At 45.7% G+C, this 23,436-nt stretch overlaps 1 protein-coding gene across 5 annotated transcripts in view; it reads right to left on the minus strand.

Annotated features, from left to right (window-relative positions):
• The window catches only part of LOC118375611 (sorting nexin-13-like), a 69,017-nt gene that overhangs the window by 21,107 nt on the left and 24,474 nt on the right, over positions 1 to 23,436 (minus strand). For 4 of the 5 annotated variants that reach the window (XM_052469617.1, XM_052469616.1, XM_052469619.1 and 1 more), the window contains exons 2-8: positions 19,761 to 19,873; positions 19,278 to 19,380; positions 18,769 to 18,858; positions 13,578 to 13,699; positions 12,184 to 12,296; positions 11,937 to 12,041; positions 1,015 to 1,103 (exon numbers count right to left, since the gene is read on the minus strand). In XM_052469617.1, coding sequence (XP_052325577.1) covers positions 1,015 to 1,103; positions 11,937 to 12,041; positions 12,184 to 12,296; positions 13,578 to 13,699; positions 18,769 to 18,858; positions 19,278 to 19,380; positions 19,761 to 19,873 — 735 coding nt within the window. The remainder of the gene's footprint in view (positions 1 to 1,014; positions 1,104 to 11,936; positions 12,042 to 12,183; positions 12,297 to 13,577; positions 13,700 to 18,768; positions 18,859 to 19,277; positions 19,381 to 19,760; positions 19,874 to 23,436) is intronic. The other variant, XM_052469620.1, reaches the window with a different exon arrangement.

Here is a 23,436-nt window from a genome sequence, read left to right on the forward strand (position 1 = left end):
AGAATCTCCTGGAACATGGACACAATCACATGACATCACCATCAGAATCTCCTGGAACATGGACACAATCACATGACATCACCATCAGAATCTCCTGGAACATGGACACAATCATGACATCACCATCAGAATCTCCTGGAACATGGACACAATCACATGACATCACCATCAGAATCTCCTGGAACATGGACACAATCACATGACATCACCATCAGAATCTCCTGGAACATGGACACAATCACGTGACATCACCATCAGAATCTCCTGGAACATGGACACAATCACGTGACATCACCATCAGAATCTCCTGGAACATGGACACAATCACATGACATCACCATCAGAATCTCCTGGAACATGGACACAATCACATGACATCACCATCAGAATCTCCTGGAACATGGACACAATCACATGACATCACCATCAGAATCTCCTGGAACATGGACACAATCACATGACATCACCATCAGAATCTCCTGGAACATGGACACAATCACATGACATCACCATCAGAACTGTATGGGTCCATAAACAAAAAAGAAACCACACACCCAGAGGCATCATTTCTGGTGGGCGGAGACTAACGCGGTGAGGCTTAAAACCGTTCTCTCTCACTCTACCAACATGGCTCCTGCTGCACTAGGGGGGCTAAAACCCTAGACCACTTTTATTCTTCCCACAGAAATGTACAATGTATACACCCTTCCTTCAGCAAGTCAGACCATGACTCCATCTTCCTGCAGACCAATGAACTCAAACAGGAAGTACCAGTGAAGAGCTCAATACGAAGTGGTCAGATGAAGCAGACATGAGGCTACAAGACAACAGCCTCTCCCTCAACATCAATAAGACAAAGGATCTGATCGTGGACTACAGGAGAAAGAGGGGAGAGCACGCCCCCATCCACATCGATGGGGCTGTTGTGGAGCGGGTCGAGAGCCTTAAGTTCCTTGGCGTCCATATTACTAAGGACTTAGTGAGTGTGTGTGATTGTGTGTGTATGTGTCTCACCCTGAGGAAGTATCTCATGTTCTTGTTGTGGAAGTCTCCAGGAGGTAGTAACAGGTAGAGCAGCACCTCACACAGATCCCTCAGGAACCCTGAGACACACAGACACACACAGAGAGAGACACAGACAGACACAGACAGAGAGACAAACACACAGACAGACAGAGACAGACACACAGACAGACAGACACAGACAGAGAGACAGACACACACAGAGACAGACACACACAGAGACAGAGAGACACAGAGACAGAGAGACACAGAGACAGAGAGACACAGAGACAGAGAGACACAGAGACAGAGAGACACAGAGACAGACACACAGAGACAGACACACAGAGACAGACACACAGAGACAGACACACAGAGACAGACACACAGAGACAGACACACAGAGACAGACACACACACAGAGACACACACACAGAGACACACACACAGAGACAGACACACAGAGACAGACACAGGCACACAGACACGCAGAGACAGACACACAGAGACAGAGACACACAGAGACAAAGACACACAGAGACAAAGACACAGAGACAAAGACACACAGACACACAGAGACAAAGACACACAGAGACAAAGACACACAGAGACAAAGACACACAGAGACAAAGACACACAGAGACAAAGACACACAGAGACAAAGACACACAGAGACAGACAGAGGAGTCAGTATCTGAATGTGAACCTTACGATAAACCCACACAGAGGTAAAAACCTGGAGCTGACACACAGCAACATGTTTTAGTAGAGGTGCTGACTAACGGAGAGAAAACTGGAGAAGTTACACACTTTATATATGCTCCCAACAATTAAAATGGGGTAAACATCATAACTAACGTTTTGGTTGACCCTGAAGAAGGCACCGCGACGCCAATGGTTGGTTATGAGGTTTACCCCCATTGTCTTTCGTCCGATGGTGTCATTCGAACTGAACAAGCGTCTCCAGGAGCCATCTGTCTAGCAAATTGTGGAACTCGTACCTAAAAAAAAATAAAAATGTTGGTAACCTAACACTAGTTCGCAGGACTACCATAACTATGGAACACCGGCAGACTGACCTACTGGCTAGGGGGGCTTCTAAACCATGTTATATCATACTGACCTACTGGCTAGGGGGGCTTCTAAACCATGTTATATCAGACTGACCTACTGGCTAGGGGGGCTTCTAAACCATGTTATATCAGACTGACCTACTGGCTAGGGGGGCTTCTAAACCATGTTATATCAGACTGACCTACTGGCTAGGGGGGCTTCTAAACCATGTTATATCATACTGACCTACTGGCTAGGGGGGCTTCTAAACCATGTTATATCAGACTGACCTACTGGCTAGGGGGGCTTCTAAACCATGTTATATCAGACTGACCTACTGGCTAGGGGGCTTCTAAACCATGTTATATCAGACTGACCTACTGGCTAGGGGGCTTCTAAACCATGTTATATCAGACTGACCTACTGGCTAGGGGGCTTCTAAACCATGTTATATCAGACTGACCTACTGGCTAGGGGGCTTCTAAACCATGTTATATCATACTGACCTACTGGCTAGGGGGGCTTCTAAACCATGTTATATCAGACTGACCTACTGGCTAGGGGGCTTCTAAACCATGTTATATCAGACTGACCTACTGGCTAGGGGGGCTTCTAAACCATGTTATATCAGACTGACCTACTGGCTAGGGGGCTTCTAAACCATGTTATATCAGACTGACCTACTGGCTAGGGGGCTTCTAAACCATGTTATATCATACTGACCTACTGGCTAGGGGGGCTTCTAAACCATGTTATATCAGACTGACCTACTGGCTAGGGGGGCTTCTAAACCATGTTATATCAGACTGACCTACTGGCTAGGGGGGCTTCTAAACCATGTTATATCAGACTGACCTACTGGCTAGGGGGGCTTCTAAACCATGTTATATCATACTGACCTACTGGCTAGGGGGCTTCTAAACCATGTTATATCAGACTGACCTACTGGCTAGGGGGGCTTCTAAACCATGTTATATCAGACTGACCTACTGGCTAGGGGGGCTTCTAAACCATGTTATATCATACGGACCTACTGGCTGGGGGGCTTCTAAACCATGTTATATCATACTGACCTACTGGCTAGGGGGGCTTCTAAACCATGTTATATCAGACTGACCTACTGGCTAGGGGGGCTTCTAAACCATGCTATATCATACTGACCTACTGGCTAGGGGGGCTTCTAAACCATGTTATATCAGACTGACCTACTGGCTAGGGGGGCTTCTAAACCATGTTATATCAGACTGATCTACTGGCTAGGGGGCTTCTAAACCATGTTATATCAGACTGACCTACTGGCTAGGGGGCTGCTAAACCATGTTATATCAGACTGGCCTACTGGCTAGGGGGCTTCTAAACCATGTTATATCAGACAGACCTACTGGCTAGGGGGCTGCTAAACCATGTTATAGCAGACTGGCCTACTGGCTAGGGGGCTTCTAAACCATGTTATATCAGACTGACCTACTGGCTAGGGGGGCTTCTAAACCATGTTATATCAGACTGACCTACTGGCTAGGGGGCTGCTAAACCATGTTATATCAGACTGACCTACTGGCTAGGGGGGCTTCTAAACCATGTTATGTCAGACTGACCTACTGGCTAGGGGGGCTTCTAAACCATGTTATATCATACTGACCTACTGGCTAGGGGGGCTTCTAAACCATGTTATATCAGACTGACCTACTGGCTAGGGGGCTTCTAAACCATGTTATATCAGACTCACCTACTGGCTAGGGGGGCTTCTAAACCATGTCCGGTCAGACTGACCTACTGGCTAGGGGGGCTTCTAAACCATGTTATATCAGACTGACCTACTGGCTAGGGGGCTTCTAAACCATGTTATATCAGACTGACCTACTGGCTAGGGGGCTGCTAAACCATGTTATAGCAGACTGACCTACTGGCTAGGGGGGCTTCTAAACCATGTTATATCAGACTGACCTACTGACTAGGGGGCTGCTAAACCATGTTATATCAGACTGACCTACTGGCTAGGGGGCTTCTAAACCATGTTATATCAGACTGACCTACTGGCTAGGGGGGCTTCTAAACCATGTTATATCAGACTGACCTACTGGCTAGGGGGGCTTCTAAACCATGTCCGGTCAGACTGACCTACTGGCTAGGGGGGCTTCTAAACCATGTTATATCAGACTGACCTACTGGCTAGGGGGGCTTCTAAACCATGTTATATCAGACTGACCTACTGGCTAGGGGGCTGCTAAACCATGTTATAGCAGACTGACCTACTGGCTAGGGGGGCTTCTAAACCATGTTATATCAGACTGACCTACTGGCTAGGGGGCTTCTAAACCATGTTATATCAGACTGACCTACTGACTAGGGGGCTGCTAAACCATGTTATATCAGACTGACCTACTGGCTAGGGGGCTTCTAAACCATGTTATATCAGACTGACCTACTGGCTAGGGGGGCTTCTAAACCATGTCCGGTCAGACTGACCTACTGGCTAGGGGGGCTTCTAAACCATGTTATATCAGACTGACCTACTGGCTAGGGGGTTCTAAACCATGTTATATCAGACTGACCTACTGGCTAGGGGGCTGCTAAACCATGTTATAGTAGACTGACCTACTGGCTAGGGGGGCTTCTAAACCATGTTATATCAGACTGACCTACTGGCTAGGGGGCTTCTAAACCATGTTATATCAGACTGACCTACTGACTAGGGGGCTGCTAAACCATGTTATATCAGACTGACCTACTGGCTAGGGGGCTTCTAAACCATGTTATATCAGACTGACCTACTGGCTAGGGGGCTTCTAAACCATGTTATATCAGACTGACCTACTGGCTAGGGGGCTTCTAAACCATGTTATATCAGACTGACCTACTGGCTAGGGGGCTTCTAAACCATGTTATATCAGACTGACCTACTGGCTAGGGGGGCTTCTAAACCATGTTATATCAGACTGACCTACTGGCTAAGGGGGCTTCTAAACCATGTTATATCAGACTGACCTACTGGCTAGGGGGCTTCTAAACCATGTTATAGCAGACTGACCTACTGGCTAGGGGGGCTTCTAAACCATGTTATATCAGACTGACCTACTGGCTAGGGGGCTTCTAAACCATGTTATATCAGACTGACCTACTGGCTAGGGGGCTGCTAAACCATGTTATATCAGACTGACCTACTGGCTAGGGGGCTTCTAAACCATGTTATATCAGACAGACCTACTGGCTAGGGGGCTGCTAAACCATGTTATAGCAGACTGGCCTACTGGCTAGGGGGCTTCTAAACCATGTTATATCAGACTGACCTACTGGCTAGGGGGCTTCTAAAACATGTTATATCAGACTGACCTACTGGCTAGGGGGGCTTCTAAACCATGTTATATCAGACTGACCTACTGGCTAGGGGGCTGCTAAACCATGTTATAGCAGACTGACCTACTGGCTAGGGGGGCTTCTAAACCATGTCCGGTCAGACTGACCTACTGGCTAGGGGGGCTTCTAAACCATGTTATATCAGACTGACCTACTGGCTAGGGGGGCTTCTAAACCATGTTATATCAGACTGACCTACTGGCTAGGGGGCTTCTAAACCATGTTATATCAGACTGACCTACTGGCTAGGGGGGCTTCTAAACCATGTCCGGTCAGACTGACCTACTGGCTAGGGGGGCTTCTAAACCATGTTATATCAGACTGACCTACTGGCTAGGGGGGCTTCTAAACCATGTTATATCAGACTGACCTACTGGCTAGGGGGCTGCTAAACCATGTTATAGCAGACTGACCTACTGGCTAGGGGGGCTTCTAAACCATGTTATATCAGACTGACCTACTGGCTAGGGGGCTTCTAAACCATGTTATATCAGACTGACCTACTGACTAGGGGGCTGCTAAACCATGTTATATCAGACTGACCTACTGGCTAGGGGGCTTCTAAACCATGTTATATCAGACTGACCTACTGGCTAGGGGGGCTTCTAAACCATGTCCGGTCAGACTGACCTACTGGCTAGGGGGGCTTCTAAACCATGTTATATCAGACTGACCTACTGGCTAGGGGGGATTCTAAACCATGTTATATCAGACTGACCTACTGGCTAGGGGGCTGCTAAACCATGTTATAGCAGACTGACCTACTGGCTAGGGGGCTTCTAAACCATGTTATATCAGACTGACCTACTGGCTAGGGGCTTCTAAACCATGTTATATCAGACTGACCTACTGACTAGGGGGCTGCTAAACCATGTTATATCAGACTGACCTACTGGCTAGGGGCTTCTAAACCATGTTATATCAGACAGACCTACTGGCTAGGGGGCTGCTAAACCATGTTATAGCAGACTGGCCTACTGGCTAGGGGGCTTCTAAACCATGTTATATCAGACTGACCTACTGGCTAGGGGGCTTCTAAAACATGTTATATCAGACTGACCTACTGGCTAGGGGGCTTCTAAACCATGTTATATCAGACTGACCTACTGGAGGGGGCTGCTAAACCATGTTATAGCAGACTGACCTACTGGCTAGGGGGCTTCTAAACCATGTCGGTCAGACTGACCTACTGGCTAGGGGGCTTCTAAACCATGTTATATCAGACTGACCTACTGGCTAGGGGGCTTCTAAACCATGTTATATCAGACTGACCTACTGGCTAGGGGGCTGCTAAACCATGTTATAGCAGACTGACCTACTGGCTAGGGGGCTTCTAAACCATGTTATATCAGACTGACCTACTGGCTAGGGGCTTCTAAACCATGTTATATCAGACTGACCTACTGACTAGGGGGCTGCTAAACCATGTTATATCAGACTGACCTACTGGCTAGGGGGCTTCTAAACCATGTTATATCAGACTGACCTACTGGCTAGGGGGCTTCTAAACCATGTTATATCAGACTGACCTACTGGCTAGGGGGCTTCTAAACCATGTTATATCAGACTGACCTACTGGCTAGGGGGCTTCTAAACCATGTTATATCAGACTGACCTACTGGCTAGGGGGCTTCTAAACCATGTTATATCAGACTGACCTACTGGCTAGGGGGCTTCTAAACCATGTTATATCAGACTGACCTACTGGCTAGGGGGCTTCTAAACCATGTTATATCAGACTGACCTACTGGCTAGGGGCTTCTAAACCATGTTATATCAGACTGACCTACTGGCTAGGGGGCTTCTAAACCATGTTATATCAGACTGACCTACTGGCTGGGGGCTGCTAAACCATGTTATAGCAGACTGACCTACTGGCTAGGGGGCTTCTAAACCATGTTATATCAGACTGACCTACTGGCTAGGGGGCTTCTAAACCATGTTATATCAGACTGACCTACTGACTAGGGGGCTGCTAAACCATGTTATATCAGACTGACCTACTGGCTAGGGGGCTTCTAAACCATGTTATATCAGACTGACCTACTGGCTAGGGGGGCTTTTAAACCATGTCCGGTCAGACTGACCTACTGGCTAGGGGGGCTTCTAAACCATGTTATATCAGACTGACCTACTGGCTAGGGGGGGTTCTAAACCATGTTATATCAGACTGACCTACTGGCTAGGGGGCTGCTAAACCATGTTATAGCAGACTGACCTACTGGCTAGGGGGGCTTCTAAACCATGTTATATCAGACTGACCTACTGGCTAGGGGGCTTCTAAACCATGTTATATCAGACTGACCTACTGACTAGGGGGCTGCTAAACCATGTTATATCAGACTGACCTACTGGCTAGGGGGCTTCTAAACCATGTTATATCAGACTGACCTACTGGCTAGGGGGCTTCTAAACCATGTTATATCAGACTGACCTACTGGCTAAGGGGGCTTCTAAACCATGTTATATCAGACTGACCTACTGGCTAGGGGGCTTCTAAACCATGTTATATCAGACTGACCTACTGGCTAGGGGGGCTTCTAAACGATGTTATATCAGACTGACCTACTGGCTAGGGGGGCTTCTAAACCATGTTATATCAGACTGACCTACTGGCTAGGGGGGCTTCTAAACCATGTTATATCAGACTGACCTACTGGCTAGGGGGCTTCTAAACCATGTTATATCAGACTGACCTACTGGCTAGGGGGCTTCTAAACCATGTTATATCAGACTGACCTACTGGCTAGGGGGCTTCTAAACCATGTTATATCAGACTGACCTACTGGCTAGGGGGCTTCTAAACCATGTTATATCAGACAGACCTACTGGCTGGGGGCTGCTAAACCATGTTATAGCAGACTGGCCTACTGGCTAGGGGGCTTCTAAACCATGTTATATCAGACTGACCTACTGGCTAGGGGGCTTCTAAAACATGTTAAATCAGACTGACCTACTGGCTAGGGGGCTTCTAAACCATGTTATATCAGACTGACCTACTGGCTAGGGGCTGCTAAACCATGTTACAGCAGACTGACCTACTGGCTAGGGGGCTTCTAAACCATGTCCGGTCAGACTGACCTACTGGCTAGGGGGCTTCTAAACCATGTTATATCAGACTGACCTACTGGCTAGGGGGCTTCTAAACCATGTTATATCAGACTGACCTACTGGCTAGGGGGCTTCTAAACCATGTTATATCAGACTGACCTACTGGCTAGGGGGGCTTCTAAACCATTTTCGGTCAGACTGACCTACTGGCTTAGGGGGCTTCTAAACCATGTTATATCAGACTGACCTACTGGCTAGGGGGGCTTCTAAACCATGTTATATCAGACTGACCTACTGGCTAGGGGGCTGCTAAACCATGTTATAGCAGACTGACCTACTGGCTAGGGGGGCTTCTAAACCATGTTATATCAGACTGACCTACTGGCTAGGGGGCTTCTAAACCATGTTATATCAGACTGACCTACTGACTAGGGGGCTGCTAAACCATGTTATATCAGACTGACCTACTGGCTAGGGGGCTTCTAAACCATGTTATATCAGACTGACCTACTGGCTAGGGGGGCTTCTAAACCATGTCCGGTCAGACTGACCTACTGGCTAGGGGGGCTTCTAAACCATGTTATATCAGACTGACCTACTGGCTAGGGGGTTCTAAACCATGTTATATCAGACTGACCTACTGGCTAGGGGGCTGCTAAACCATGTTATAGCAGACTGACCTACTGGCTAGGGGGCTTCTAAACCATGTTATATCAGACTGACCTACTGGCTAGGGGCTTCTAAACCATGTTATATCAGACTGACCTACTGACTAGGGGGCTGCTAAACCATGTTATATCAGACTGACCTACTGGCTAGGGGGCTTCTAAACCATGTTATATCAGACTGACCTACTGGCTAGGGGGCTTCTAAACCATGTTATATCAGACTGACCTACTGGCTAGGGGGCTTCTAAACCATGTTATATCAGACTGACCTACTGGCTAGGGGGGCTTCTAAACGATGTTATATCAGACTGACCTACTGGCTAGGGGGCTTCTAAACCATGTTATATCAGACTGACCTACTGGCTAGGGGGCTTCTAAACCATGTTATATCAGACTGACCTACTGGCTAGGGGGCTTCTAAACCATGTTATATCAGACTGACCTACTGGCTAGGGGGGCTTCTAAACCATGTTATATCAGACTGACCTACTGGCTAGGGGGCTTCTAAACCATGTTATATCAGACTGACCTACTGGCTAGGGGGGCTTCTAAACCATGTTATATCAGACAGACCTACTGGCTAGGGGGCTGCTAAACCATGTTATAGCAGACTGGCCTACTGGCTAGGGGGCTTCTAAACCATGTTATATCAGACTGACCTACTGGCTAGGGGGGCTTCTAAAACATGTTATATCAGACTGACCTACTGGCTAGGGGGGCTTCTAAACCATGTTATATCAGACTGACCTACTGGCTAGGGGGCTGCTAAACCATGTTATAGCAGACTGACCTACTGGCTAGGGGGGCTTCTAAACCATGTCCGGTCAGACTGACCTACTGGCTAGGGGGGCTTCTAAACCATGTTATATCAGACTGACCTACTGGCTAGGGGGGCTTCTAAACCATGTTATATCAGACTGACCTACTGGCTAGGGGGCTGCTAAACCATGTTATAGCAGACTGACCTACTGGCTAGGGGGGCTTCTAAACCATGTTATATCAGACTGACCTACTGGCTAGGGGGCTTCTAAACCATGTTATATCAGACTGACCTACTGACTAGGGGGCTGCTAAACCATGTTATATCAGACTGACCTACTGGCTAGGGGGCTTCTAAACCATGTTATATCAGACTGACCTACTGGCTAGGGGGGCTTCTAAACCATGTTATATCAGACTGACCTACTGGCTAGGGGGCTTCTAAACCATGTTATATCAGACTGACCTACTGGCTAGGGGGGCTTCTAAACCATGTTATATCAGACTGACCTACTGGCTAGGGGGCTGCTAAACCATGTTATAGCAGACTGACCTACTGGCTAGGGGGGCTTCTAAACCATGTTATATCAGACTGACCTACTGGCTAGGGGGCTTCTAAACCATGTTATATCAGACTGACCTACTGACTAGGGGGCTGCTAAACCATGTTATATCAGACTGACCTACTGGCTAGGGGGGCTTCTAAACCATGTTATATTAGACTGACCTACTGGCTAGGGGGCTTCTAAACCATGTTATATCATACTGACCTACTGGCTAGGGGGGCTTCTAAACCATGTTATATCATACTGACCTACTGACTAGGGGGCTTCTAAACCATGTTATATCAGACTGACCTACTGGCTAGGGGGCTGCTAAACCATGTTATATCAGACTGACCTACTGGCTAGGGGGGCTTCTAAACCATGTTATATTAGACTGACCTACTGGCTAGGGGGCTTCTAAACCATGTTATATCAGACTGACCTACTGGCTAGGGGGGCTTCTAAACCATGTTATATCAGACTGACCTACTGGCTAGGGGGCTTCTAAACCATGTTATATCAGACTGACCTACTGGCTAGGGGGGCTTCTAAACCATGTTATATCAGACTAACCTACTGGCTAGGGGGCTGCTAAATCATGTTCGATCAGTCGAGAAAACTTGTTCCCAGTTAACAGCCCAGAGCTAGTTTGTCTGAATAGCCATTACTGCAGCTAGTCTGCCAGCTTGATGATGATGGAGTAATGCACCAAAGTTATAGAGTTGTCCTCAGAAATCGGTATGTATCTGACTGATAGCTGGCACTGGTGACTCGCTACGTTGTAACATTTGGCCAACGCGATGTCGCAGCTAGCACAGTCAGCTGCTGCGGAACTCGGTGCACTAAACAGGGCAGAACAGCAACTGTCTTATCATAGAAACATTAATTGTGCTGTAGCTAGAATCATACTACACTAGCTAGCTACCTTGAGGGAGTATTTATTCAGCATGGAGGGTGTGAACTGGTGTTGGGTTAGCATCGCTTTTGTTTCATACGGAGACTGGCACAGCTAACAAGAAAAATAGCTAGCTAGCCAATTGGTGCACATTTCAAAATACGAATACACATAATACTGATTCTACAACCACAATACTGCCTAGATAGCTGTAGAATTAGGTAGTTAAGAGTTAAAGAAAATGTCAAAATTAGCTACCGTTTATAGCTTTTGGTAAGATTAACTCTGACTCACCTTGGTAACATTTTCGGAATTTATGACAGCGTAGTGCAGCCAAACTAGTTTTTTAATCTATCCCATGAGTGTTTGCAAGTTATCAGCCAGATCACAGCACGACGCCGTCTGCAATCTGACGTAAGACAATGAGGTTTACCAATTAAATTACTGGCGAATATATAGTGTTAAACTTTGTCTTTCTATTTAAAAACACGCGCAGGAGGCTCAAAGGAGTTCCAAATGCCTTGACGAGGTGCAACGTGTGAACCTCCCTCGTTCTTCCGGGTGTGTGTGTGTGTGTGTGTGTGTGTGTGTGTGTGTGTGTGTGTGTACCTTCTTCATCCTTCAGGGAGGTGCAGACCACGTCTCTACAGATGTTCCTCTCCATCTCCACCTCCGCCTCAAAGAATGACTCCACCATCTCCTCCGACAAGTCCCCTAGAAACACACCACATCATCATCATCATCATCCTCATCATCACAATCGTAAACATCACCATATTCACAATCATCCACGACATCTTCGTAATAACCATCATCATGTCTGAGGGAGAAAGCGAGTGTGTGTGTGTGTCCTTACTCTGTTTACTGTCCTCCAGTCTGTCTTGGGCCTTTCTGAAGACTCGAAGGTGAGTAGCAAAGTCATCCACCAGTCTGGTGGTCAAATAAGGCTGCCAGTCCACCTCTTTAGACCTGTATAACAGTGTGGTAACACAGTAGTAATAGGCTAGTTATGATGCAGTAATTAAGTAGTAGACTACTTAATGCAGTAGAGTAGTAATAGAATACATAAAGCAGTAGACTAGTTAAAGCCGTCCTTGAGTATTAGACTACTAATGCAGTAATAGACTAGTTTTAAAGCAGTAATAGACTAGTTATAAAGCAGTAATAGACTAGTTTTAAAGCAGTAAGACTAGTTTTAAAACAGTAAGACTAGTTTTAAGGCAGTAATAGACTAGTTATAAAGCAGTAATAGACTAGTTATAAAGCAGTAATAGACTAGTTATAAAGCAGTAATAGACTAGTTTTATAATAGACTAGTAAAGCAGTAATAGACTAGTTATAGTATTAAAGAGTAGCAATAGACTACTTATAAGACTAGAGTAGTACAACTAGTTAGAGTAGTAAGGCTAGTTAGAGTAGTAAGACCAGTTAAAGCCGTAATTGAGTAGTAGACTAGTTATAGAGCAGTAATAGACTATTTATTTTTTAATATTTATTTAACTAGGCAAGTCAGTTAAGAACTATTTTCAATAACGGCCTAGGAACAGTGGGTTAACGGCCTAGGAACAGTGGGTTAACGGCCTAGGAACAGTGGGTTAACTGCCTAGGAACAGTGGGTTAACTGCCTAGGAACAGTGGGTTAACTGCCTAGGAACAGTGGGTTAACTGCCTAGGAACAGTGGGTTAACTGCCTAGGAACAGTGGGTTAACTGCCTAGGAACAGTGGGTTAACTGCCTTGTTCAGGGGCAGAACGACAGATTTGTACCTTGTCAGCTCGGGGATTCGAACTTTCAACCTTTCGGTTACTAGTCCAACGCTCTAACCACTAGGCTACCTGCCGCCACAGTAATAGTAGTAGTTAGCTGTAATTGAGTAGTATACTTATAATGCAGTAGAGTGGTAATAGACTACATAAAGCCGTAGTAGCCTAGTTAAATAAATAGACTAGTTATAATGGTAATAGACTAGTTATAATGGTAATAGCCTAGTTAAAGAAATATACTAGTTATAATGGTAATAGACTAGTTATAATGCAGTAGAGTGGTAATAGACTACATAAAGCCGTAATAGCCTAGTTAAAGAAATATACTAGTTAGAATAGTAATAGACTAGTTATAATGCAGTAGAGTGGTAATAGACTACATAAAGCCGTGATAGCCTCGTTAAACTAGTTAGAATAGTAATAGACTAGTTATAATGCAGTAATAGAGTAGGTATAAAGCAGTAATGTAGTTGTAATAGAATATTACCGTGTGGAGAACTGTACCAGAGCATTCTGGACCGTCTGTCTGATTTCCAGCAGAAAAGAATCATCCTCACTCAGAGTGTAATACCAGTACTGGATATAATCTCTCAAAGCAAACTGGATGACCTGGAGAGAGAGTGTGTGTGTGAGAGAGAGAAAGAGTGAGAAACAGGCCAGTCCTTATTGTTGCTGAGAACTCCATGTTCATTGTACTAGAGCTGAGCGATACAAGAAAATAAATCCATCTACAGTGAGCACCATAATTCATTGGACAGTGACCATTTTTTTGTTATTTTGGTTCTGTACTCTAGCACTTTGAGTTTGGAAGGATACAATGACAATGAGGCTGAAGTGCAGACTGTCAGCTTTAATTTGAGGGTATTTTCATACATATCGGATGAACCGTTTAGAAGTTACAGAAGCTCATAACTTCATTGTCATTGTATCCTTCCAAACTCAAAGTGCTAGAGTGCAGAACCAAAATAACAAAAAAATGGTCACTGTCCAATAAATCATGGTGCTCACTGTAGATGCTGTTTTACGGACTCCTGATAAATTCAACTATTTTGTGTGTTTCTTTGATGCTCATCTTATAAAAGGAAAACGCCAAACAAACACTATCTTTTGGTATTTGTTTCATTAGTCCATTGTTGATATAGTCCCAAAATGTTTTGAATGTCAGCAATCAAGTTTCAAATATATTTAACCTTCAAAATACAGAAATACAGCCGGTATGATTCATTTTGCATTATATGATGCCAACTCCACCATACCGGCTGTATTCTGAAAGTTATAAACCTTGAAAATGTCTCCGCCATCACTTCCTATGACCGAAAAAGGCTTCTGGACATCAGAACAGTGATCACGAACCTCGAAGATGTCTACTTCAACGAGTGGGCAGCCCTGGACATTCTGCTTACTCCAGACCATGCCCTAATCCCCAGGACTCAAAGACTCCCAAGACTATCCTATCAACGGGACCTGAAGAACTGTAATATTCTGTGATTCTCGTAGTCTTGGCTGAACAAGAACATGGGATAATATATACCCGTTTCTTCGTGCATGGTCTCAACCAGACAGCAGCCTCGGGTAAGACTAAGTGGGGAGGGGTGTTTCTTCGTGCATGGTCTCAACCAGACAGCAGCCTCGGGTAAGACTAAGTGGGGAGGGGTGTTTCTTCGTGCATGGTCTCAACCAGACAGCAGCCTCGGGTAAGACTAAGTGGGGAGGGGTGTTTCTTCGTGCATGGTCTCAACCAGACAGCAGCCTCGGGTAAGACTAAGTGGGGAGGGGTGTTTCTTCGTGCATGGTCTCAACCAGACAGCAGCCTCGGGTAAGACTAAGTGGGGAGGGGTGTTTCTTCGTGCATGGTCTCAACCAGACAGCAGCCTCGGGTAAGACTAAGTGGGGAGGGGTGTTTCTTCGTGCATGGTCTCAACCAGACAGCAGCCTCGGGTAAGACTAAGTGGGGAGGGGTGTTTCTTCATGCATGGTCTCAACCAGACAGCAGCCTCGGGTAAGACTAAGTGGGGAGGGGTGTTTCTTCGTGCATGGTCTCAACCAGACAGCAGCCTCGGGTAAGACTAAGTGGGGAGGGGTGTTTCTTCGTGCATGGTCTCAACCAGACAGCAGCCTTGGGTAAGACTAAGTGGGGAGGGGTGTTTCTTCATGCATGGTCTCAACCAGACAGCAGCCTCGGGTAAGACTAAGTGGGGAGGGGTGTTTCTTCGTTAAGAGCAGCTGGTGCACAACCTCTAATGTTAAGGAAGTCTCAAGTTTTTGCTCGCTATAATACCTGATGATAAGCTGCAGACCATACGATTTACCAAGAGAGTTTACAGCTATATATATATATTTGTACCGGTCCATTTATTATCACAAGCAGATGCAGGCACTAAACGAGCTGTATAGACGGGTTGGTTGTTTATCAACAAATCCGACACATGCGCAGCTATGGGGCAAAACAGTCAGGTTGGTAGACTTGACAACATGTAAGCTATATTTTGTCTCCATTGTTTATTGAAAACATGAATAAATGTGCTGAATTAGCACTTTTTGTCTCTGAAATAGACCGTTACAGCAACATTTTGCCATGTTAGCATTGACATGAAATCAGTAGTAAAACTAGACATTGCATCTAGAACAAGATGAAACGAGTTGAAATGAGTCACGATTCCCCACATGTCCTGTTTCTTGTCATTCTGGCTAGCAATCTGGCAATCCAGAATCACAACAACACGCTGATTTCTGCCCCATGGAAGTGGGCACATCATTTGTGACATTGTCAGCTAACCCATCTATGAGGCCTTAAAGGGAAAGGGAAACACTAGGTTTTAGAATGTCAGCTAACTCTAAATCTAACCCATCTATGAGGCCTTAAAGGGGAAGGGAAACACTAGGTTTTAGAAAACAGGCTAAATGGAACTGTATATCTAACCCATCTATAATGAAACTGTATATCTAATCCACACACTTCTCGTGGCCGGTGATTTTAAGGCAGGGAAACTGAAATCCGTTTTACCTCATTTTTACCAGCTTGTCACCAAGTATAGGCGACAAAACTCTAGATCACCTTTACTCCACACACAGAAACCCATACAAGGCTCTCCCTCGCATTCCCTTTGGCAAATCTGACCATAACTCTATCCTCCTGATTACGGCTTAAAAAGTAAAAACAGGAAGTACCAATGATGCGCTCAATACGGAAGTGGTCCGATGAAGCGGTTGCTAAGCTACAGGATTGTTTCACTAGCACAGACTGGAATATGTTCCGGGATTCATCTGATAACATTGAGGAGTTCACCACATCAGTCACCGGCTTAATTAATATGTGCATCCACGACGTCGTCCCCACAGTGACCGTACGTACATATCCCAACCAGAGGTCATGGATTAAAGGCAACATCCGCACTGAGCTCAACGCTGAAGCAGAGTTGCCCAACCCTCTGGCTGGAGAACTACCATCCTGTGGGTTTTCAGTCCAACCCTAATTTAACACACCTGATTTTACTAATTAGCTACTCAACAAGACCTTAACTAGCTGAATCAGATATGCTAAATTAGGGTTGGACTGAAAACCTACAGGACAGTAGATCTCCAGGAAGAGGGTTGGGCAGCCCTGGGATAGAGCTACCACTTTCAAGGAGTGGGACACTAATCTGGATGCGTATAAGAAATCCCCCTATGACCTCCGACGAGCCATCAAACAGGCAAAGCATCAATACAGGACTAAGACTGAATCCTACTACGCTGGCTCTGACAATTGTCGGACGTGGAAGGGTTTGCGAACTATCAGGGATTACAAAGAGAAACCGAGCTGGAAGCTGCCCATTGACGCGAGCCTACCAAATGAGCTTAATGCCTTCTATGCTCACTTCAAGGTAAGCAAAAATGAACCATGCATGAGAGCACCAGCTGTTCTGGAAAACTGTGTGATCGCACTCTCTGTAGCCGATGCGAGTAAAACATTTAAACAGCTTAACAGACGCGAAGACAGATGGATTACCAGGACATGTACTCAGGACATGCACTAACTAATCAGCTGGTAAGTGTATTCACTGACATTTTCATCCTCTCCCTGAACCCGTCTGTAATAACCTAAGTTTCAAGTAGACCACCACAGACCCTGTGCCCAATAATACCAAGGTAACCTGTCTAAATGACTATCGCCCCGTAGCACTCACATCTGTAGCCAGCAAGTGCTTTGAAAGGCTGGTCATGGCTCATAACACCATCTCAGACACCCTGGACCCACTCATATTTGCATACAGCCCCAACAGATCCACAGATGACGCAATCTTTATTGTAGTCCACACTGCTCTCTGCCACCTGGATAAGAGGAACACCTATGTGAAAATGCTGTTCATTGACTACAGCTCAGTGTTCAACACCATAGTGCCTTCCATCACTAAGCTCCGGTCCCTGGGACTAAACACCTCCCTCTGCAACTGGATCCTGGACTTCCTGACAGGACTCGCCCAGGTGGTGAGGGTAGGCAACAACACAGCCAACTTGTCAGCCGCAGACAGTTTTATTTTCTGGGCCGGAACATACTCATAATTTGTAAACTGCAAATTGACCGCAAGAAGGCCAAACAGATATGACTAAAACAATAATTTCACACCTTGCTTACATTTGTATACAATCACACCTCTATTATGCATAGGAATACTTGGGAACAGATTTACAAAAAGTGTGGTGCCAAGACAACAACCTTTCCCTCAACGTCAGCAAGACAAAGAAGCTGATCGTGGACTACAGGAAACGGAGGGCCAAGCACAACTCCATCCATATCGATGGGACTGTGGTGGAGCAGGTTGAGAACTTCACGTTCCTTTGTATATTACTATGTATGTTACTATTGAATTAGCATGGTCCACACACACACACACCAACACAATCGTGAAGAGGGCAAAACAACACCACTGAAGAGATTTGGAATGAGACCTCAAATCCTCAAAAAAAGTTCTACAGCTGCACCATTGAGAGCATCTTGACAGGCTGCATCACCGCTTGGTCTGGCAACAGCTTGGCATCTGACCACAAGGTGCTAGAGAACAGCCTAGTGTGTACGGCCCAGTACATCACTGGGGCCGAGCTCCCTGCCATCCAGGACCTCTATAGCAGGCAGTGTGGACTCCAAGCCACCCAAGTCATAGACTGTTCTCTCTGCTACCGCAAGGCAAGAGGTACCGCTGCACCAAGTCTGGAACCAACAGGACCCTGAACAGATTCTACCCTCAAGCCATAACCATATTAAATAGTTAGCCGGACTATCTGCATTGACCCCCTTTGCACTTGATTTAATTTTTGCATTGAAAAAGGTCATTTTCAGAAACAGTCATATGCTTGTCAGAATGCATCTCTCCCTCCCCTATGTCACAGTGGGGAGAAGGAGTGAGAGTCAGCAGCCGATAGTGAAACAGAGACAGGGCAGTTACTTTAATAGCCGGAATCAGCGTAACGCATAGGCTACTAACGATGACCAAATCATGTTTTTAGAACAATCAATCTACAAGAACGGAAATGACAGACGTAAGCACAAAATCAACCCTCTATCCAACTTGGTCATAGTCGGATAGAGAAGAAGAAGAAGCTAGTAAGCAAAAAGTAACTCATCAGGCCGTGTCATCACTGTGCTCCCTCACTGTTTGGTTTCACACACCCATTCTTCATCCTTCTGTTGAGTCACTAACCTGTTGAAGAGGCTCGTCTATGTAGTTGGACCCAGTCAGTCTCCTGTCTATCTGTATAGGCTTCGGCTCCAGTCTCATCTCATCCAATGTCTGGGTGAGGGGAGAGAGGGAGAAGGGATATTTATGTGTGTGTGTGTGTGTGTGTGTGTGCGTGTGTTTGTGTGTGATGCGCGTGTGGATCCTACCTTCAGTGTGTGTGTGTGTGTGTGTGTGTATGCGCGTGTGGATCCTACCTTCTGTGTGTGTGTGTGTGTGTGTGTGTGTGCGTGTGTGTGTGTGTGGAACCTACCTTCAGTATACGTGTGTGTGTGTGTGTGTGTGTGTGTGTAACCTACCTTCAGTATACGTGTGTGTGTGTGTGTGTGTGTGTGTGTGTGTGTGTGTGTGTGTGTGTGTGTGTGTGTGTGTGTGTGTGTGTGTGTGTGTGTGTGTGTGTGTGTGTGTGCGTGTGTGCGTGTGTGTGTGTGTGCGTGCGTGTGCGTGCGTGTGCGTGTGCGTGTGGATCCTACCTTCAGTATACCCGTGTGTGTGGCCGGAAGATAGGAGTGTTCACACCTCTCTAGATGTCTCTCTGAGTTGGTTTTCCCAAACAACAGAGTGACCGCAAAGCCACTGGTGAGGAGAGAAGGGGGGAAAGATGACGGGGTGAGGAGAGGTGAGGTGAGGTGAGAGGTGAGGAGAAAGGTGAGGAGAGGAGGAGATGAGGAGAGGATGTGAGGAGAGAGGTGAGGAGAGAGGTGAGGAGGTGAGGTGAGGAGAGGTGAGGAGAGAGGTGAGGAGAAGAGAGGAGGTGAAGAGAGAGGGAGGGCGAGGACAGGGGCGAAGAGAGGGAGGGTGAGGGCGAAGGGAGGGTGAGGGCGAGGACAGGGGAGAAGAGAGGGAGGAAAGGAGAGAACAAGTAAACCAGATTTTTAGACAACAAAGACATCCCATTTCATATGAACACATCTATAAATGACTTCATAACTGAAAAACTCGCCCTACACACTCACCCTCCTACGAAGCAGAAGATATAGAAGGCCAGGTAGAAGACAGCAAAGGGTCCAAAAGTGATGAGGAACAGCACCACTCCTAGACCCCCCCATCCCCACACAGACAGACTGGCCTACAGAGAGACACAAAGACACTAATTCACTTTTGTTTATTAGCTATTTCACTTGCTTTGGCAATGTAAACATGTTTCCCATGACAATGGAGCCCTTTGAAATGAAAGCGTGCGCGCGAGAGAGAGAGAGAGAGATCGAGAGAGAGAGAGAGTGAGTGAGCACAGGAGAGCGGGGAGTGGGTTCACGTATAGTAACAAATCAGCAACAATATCACATTTTAGCTACATAACACTAAAGAAAGCCAGATGGAATGTGATAGAGAGATAGAGAGTTCCTCATCTTCAGGTTTCCTGGTATTGTCAGAGCAGGAAACAAAGAAATTCTAACTGCTGACCTCACCGCTAATGGCGTTAGCTCTCTCACTGCATCCTAACCCAGTCTCATACAGTTTACAGGCTCACGCTAACAAGCTAACTGCTAATGCTATGTCTAGCTTTGCAACCTGTGACCCAGTCTCAAGCTAACAAACTGCTAATGCTATCCTAGCGTTCTCCCTGCATTCCGACCTTGTCTCACACAGCCTACAGTACAGGCTAACACTAGCAAGCTAATGCTAGCAGACCGTCTACGTAACCCAGTCTCCAGCCAATACTGGCACATATCATACATGCTAACAACCTACAATGAGTTAATTCATTACCTCGGGTGATTAGCCTACATCTGAGAGATTCTTCAGGCTACTTGAAAGACAGCCAGGCTAACAGCCTACAGTGAGTTAATTCATTACCTCGGGTGATTAGCCTACATCTGAGAGATTCTTCAGGCTACGTGAAAGACAGCCAGGCTAACAGCTAAAGCTGGACCCAAATCTATTCTGCATGAGGATTGTCTTCCAGAGGCTCTAAATTAGTTTAGTTTACATTTATTTTTTAGTTGACATTATTCTGATAGTTTTCTGTGAAAGGTAAACGTTCCAGGAGTGCGAGATGAGGTGATACGGGGGCAGCAGGTAGCCTAGTGGTTAGAGCGTTGGACTAGTAACTGAAAGGTTGCTAGATCTAATCCCAGCACGGACAAGGTAAAAAATATGTTGTTCTGAGCAAGGCAGTTAACCCACTGTTCCTAGGCTGTCATTGAAAATAAGAATTTATTCTTAACTGACTTGCCTAGTTAAATATATATATATATATATTTTTTTAAATACGGGTGAGACAGGTGTATGTGTGTGTTTTGTTTTTTTTCACCTTAAATTTAACCAGGTAGGCCAGCTGAGAACAAGTTTCTCATTTACAACTGCGACCTGGCCAAAATAATGCAAAACAGTGTGACAAAAACAGAGTTACACATGGGATAAATAAATGTACAGTCAATAACACAGGAGATAAGTCTAAATATACTGTATGCAAATGTAGTGAGATTAGGGAGGTAAGGCAATAAATAGACCATAGTGGCAAAATAATTACAATTTAGCATTAAACAATTAAAACACTTAATTAAACACTGGAGTGATAGATGTGCAGATGATGCGCAAGTAGAGACACTGGGGTGCAAAAGAGCAGAGAAAAAGACAATATGCGGATGAGGTAGTTGGGTGGGCTATTTACAGATGGGCTATGTACAGGTAAAGTGATCGGTTAGCTGCTCTGAAAGCTGATGCTTAAAGTTAGTGAGGGAGATATAAGTCTCCAGCTTCAGTGGTTTTTGCAATTGGTTCCAGTCATTGGCAGCAGAGAACTGGAAGGAAAGGCAGCCAAAGTAGGTGTTGGCTTTGGGGATGACCAGTGAAATATACCTGCTGGAGTGCGTGCTATGTGTGGGTGTTGCTATGGTGACCAGTGAGCTGAGATAAGGCGGGGCTTTACCTATCAAAGACTTATAGATGACCTGAAGCCAGTGGGTTTGGCGACGAATATGTAGCGAGGGCCAGCCAACGAGAGCATACAGGTCACAGTGGTGGGTGGTATATGAGGCTTTGGTGATGGCAACAGATGGCACTGTGATAGACTACATCCAGTTTGCTGAGTAGAGTGTCAGGGGCTATTTTGTAAATGACATCTCCAAAGTCAAGAATCGGTAGGATAGTCAGTTTTGCAAGGGTATGCTTGGCAGCATGAGTGAAGGGTTAGGGTTAGTTGCTTTGTTGTGAAATAGGAAGAAGATTATAGTATTAATTTTGAATTGGAGATGCTTAATGTGAGTCTGGAAGAAAAGTTTACAGTCTAAACCATCAAGAGCGATATCATTGATGTATACAGAGAAAAGAGTCGGCCCGAGAATTGCACCCTGTTGCGCCCCCATAGAGACTGCCAGAGGTCCGGACAACAGGCCCTTCGATTTGACACACTGAACTCTGAGAAGTAGTTGGTGAACCAGGTGAGGCAGTCATTTGAAGGCAAGGGTGTTGAGTCTGCCGATAAGAATGCAGTGATTGACGTAGTCGAAGGCCTTGGCCAGGTCGATGAAGATGGCTGCACAGTACTGTCTTTTATCGATGGCGGTTATGATTTAGTTTAGAACCTTGAGCGTGGCTGATTTCCTTAACACGGTAATGTGGGGAAAAGTGGCTAGATGGAACCAAAGCAAATAAAGTAAAAGTCCTCTCTCATACCTTACCTGCCTACCCACCACTTACCTAACCTTAATGCCACATGGCGCGCTAACCAAAATACAGGGGGTGGTCCGCCCAGTTCTTACCTAGTGTGCATAGACAGAGTACATACTACGGGTATATATATATATATATATATATATATATATATATATATATATATATATGTGGCCGCAGGCCTCTTCCTAAGCACTCCCAAGGTGCCTTCCCCTTCCCCCCTGGGAAAAAACACAGAATAATTACTAATTTAAAGTGAACAGTTTCAATAATCAAAAACACTGTGTAGCGGCTACAAAATACTTCCAACAAAACTGTCTCTGAGCAACAACCAACACAGGACATCCAGGAAGCTCCCTCTCCTGACAAAGGAACACTGGCTTTTCAAGCTGCAGACGGAGTCGGTAATTGGCGACAGCTGTTTCCCCTAATGAGTGGGCGGAATCAGAGTTCCAATCTGCAACGGAGCCGATTAATCAGCTGCTTGGGGGAATCCAGGAAGCAATTTCCTGAAATACGCACATACTTTTTACATTGAAGGCAAACCGCAAATTCCACTATTTTGCCTAATCCTTATCGTGGCTCGCTTCACAACACATAACCCGGTCCAGTCCAGCCTCACTAGCCAGATGAAGCTAGCTGGCTGCTTATAACATTAGCTTAGGGCAACAGGGTTAAGTAGCTGGCTTGCTATTTATTTTCATGAGCTAAAGTTCAATTTCAATAGGCGAACAACAAGTGCAAGCCTTTTTGTGAACTAAACGCGCAAACAAAAAGGAGGTATTTGGACATAAATTATGGACTTTATCTAACAAAACAAACATCTATTGAGGAACGAGGATTCCTGGGAGTGCATTGCGATGAAGATCATCAAAGGTAAGTGAATATTTATAATGCTATTTCTGACTTCTGTTGACTCCACAACATGGCGGGTATCTGTATGGCCTGGTTTGGGTGCCTGAGCGCTGTACTCAAATTATTGCATGGTGTGCTTTTTCCGTAAATCTTTTTTGAAAT

The sequence above is a fragment of the Oncorhynchus keta genome, chromosome 19 (assembly GCF_023373465.1).
Source record: "Oncorhynchus keta strain PuntledgeMale-10-30-2019 chromosome 19, Oket_V2, whole genome shotgun sequence".
Lineage (NCBI taxonomy): Eukaryota > Metazoa > Chordata > Actinopteri > Salmoniformes > Salmonidae > Oncorhynchus > Oncorhynchus keta.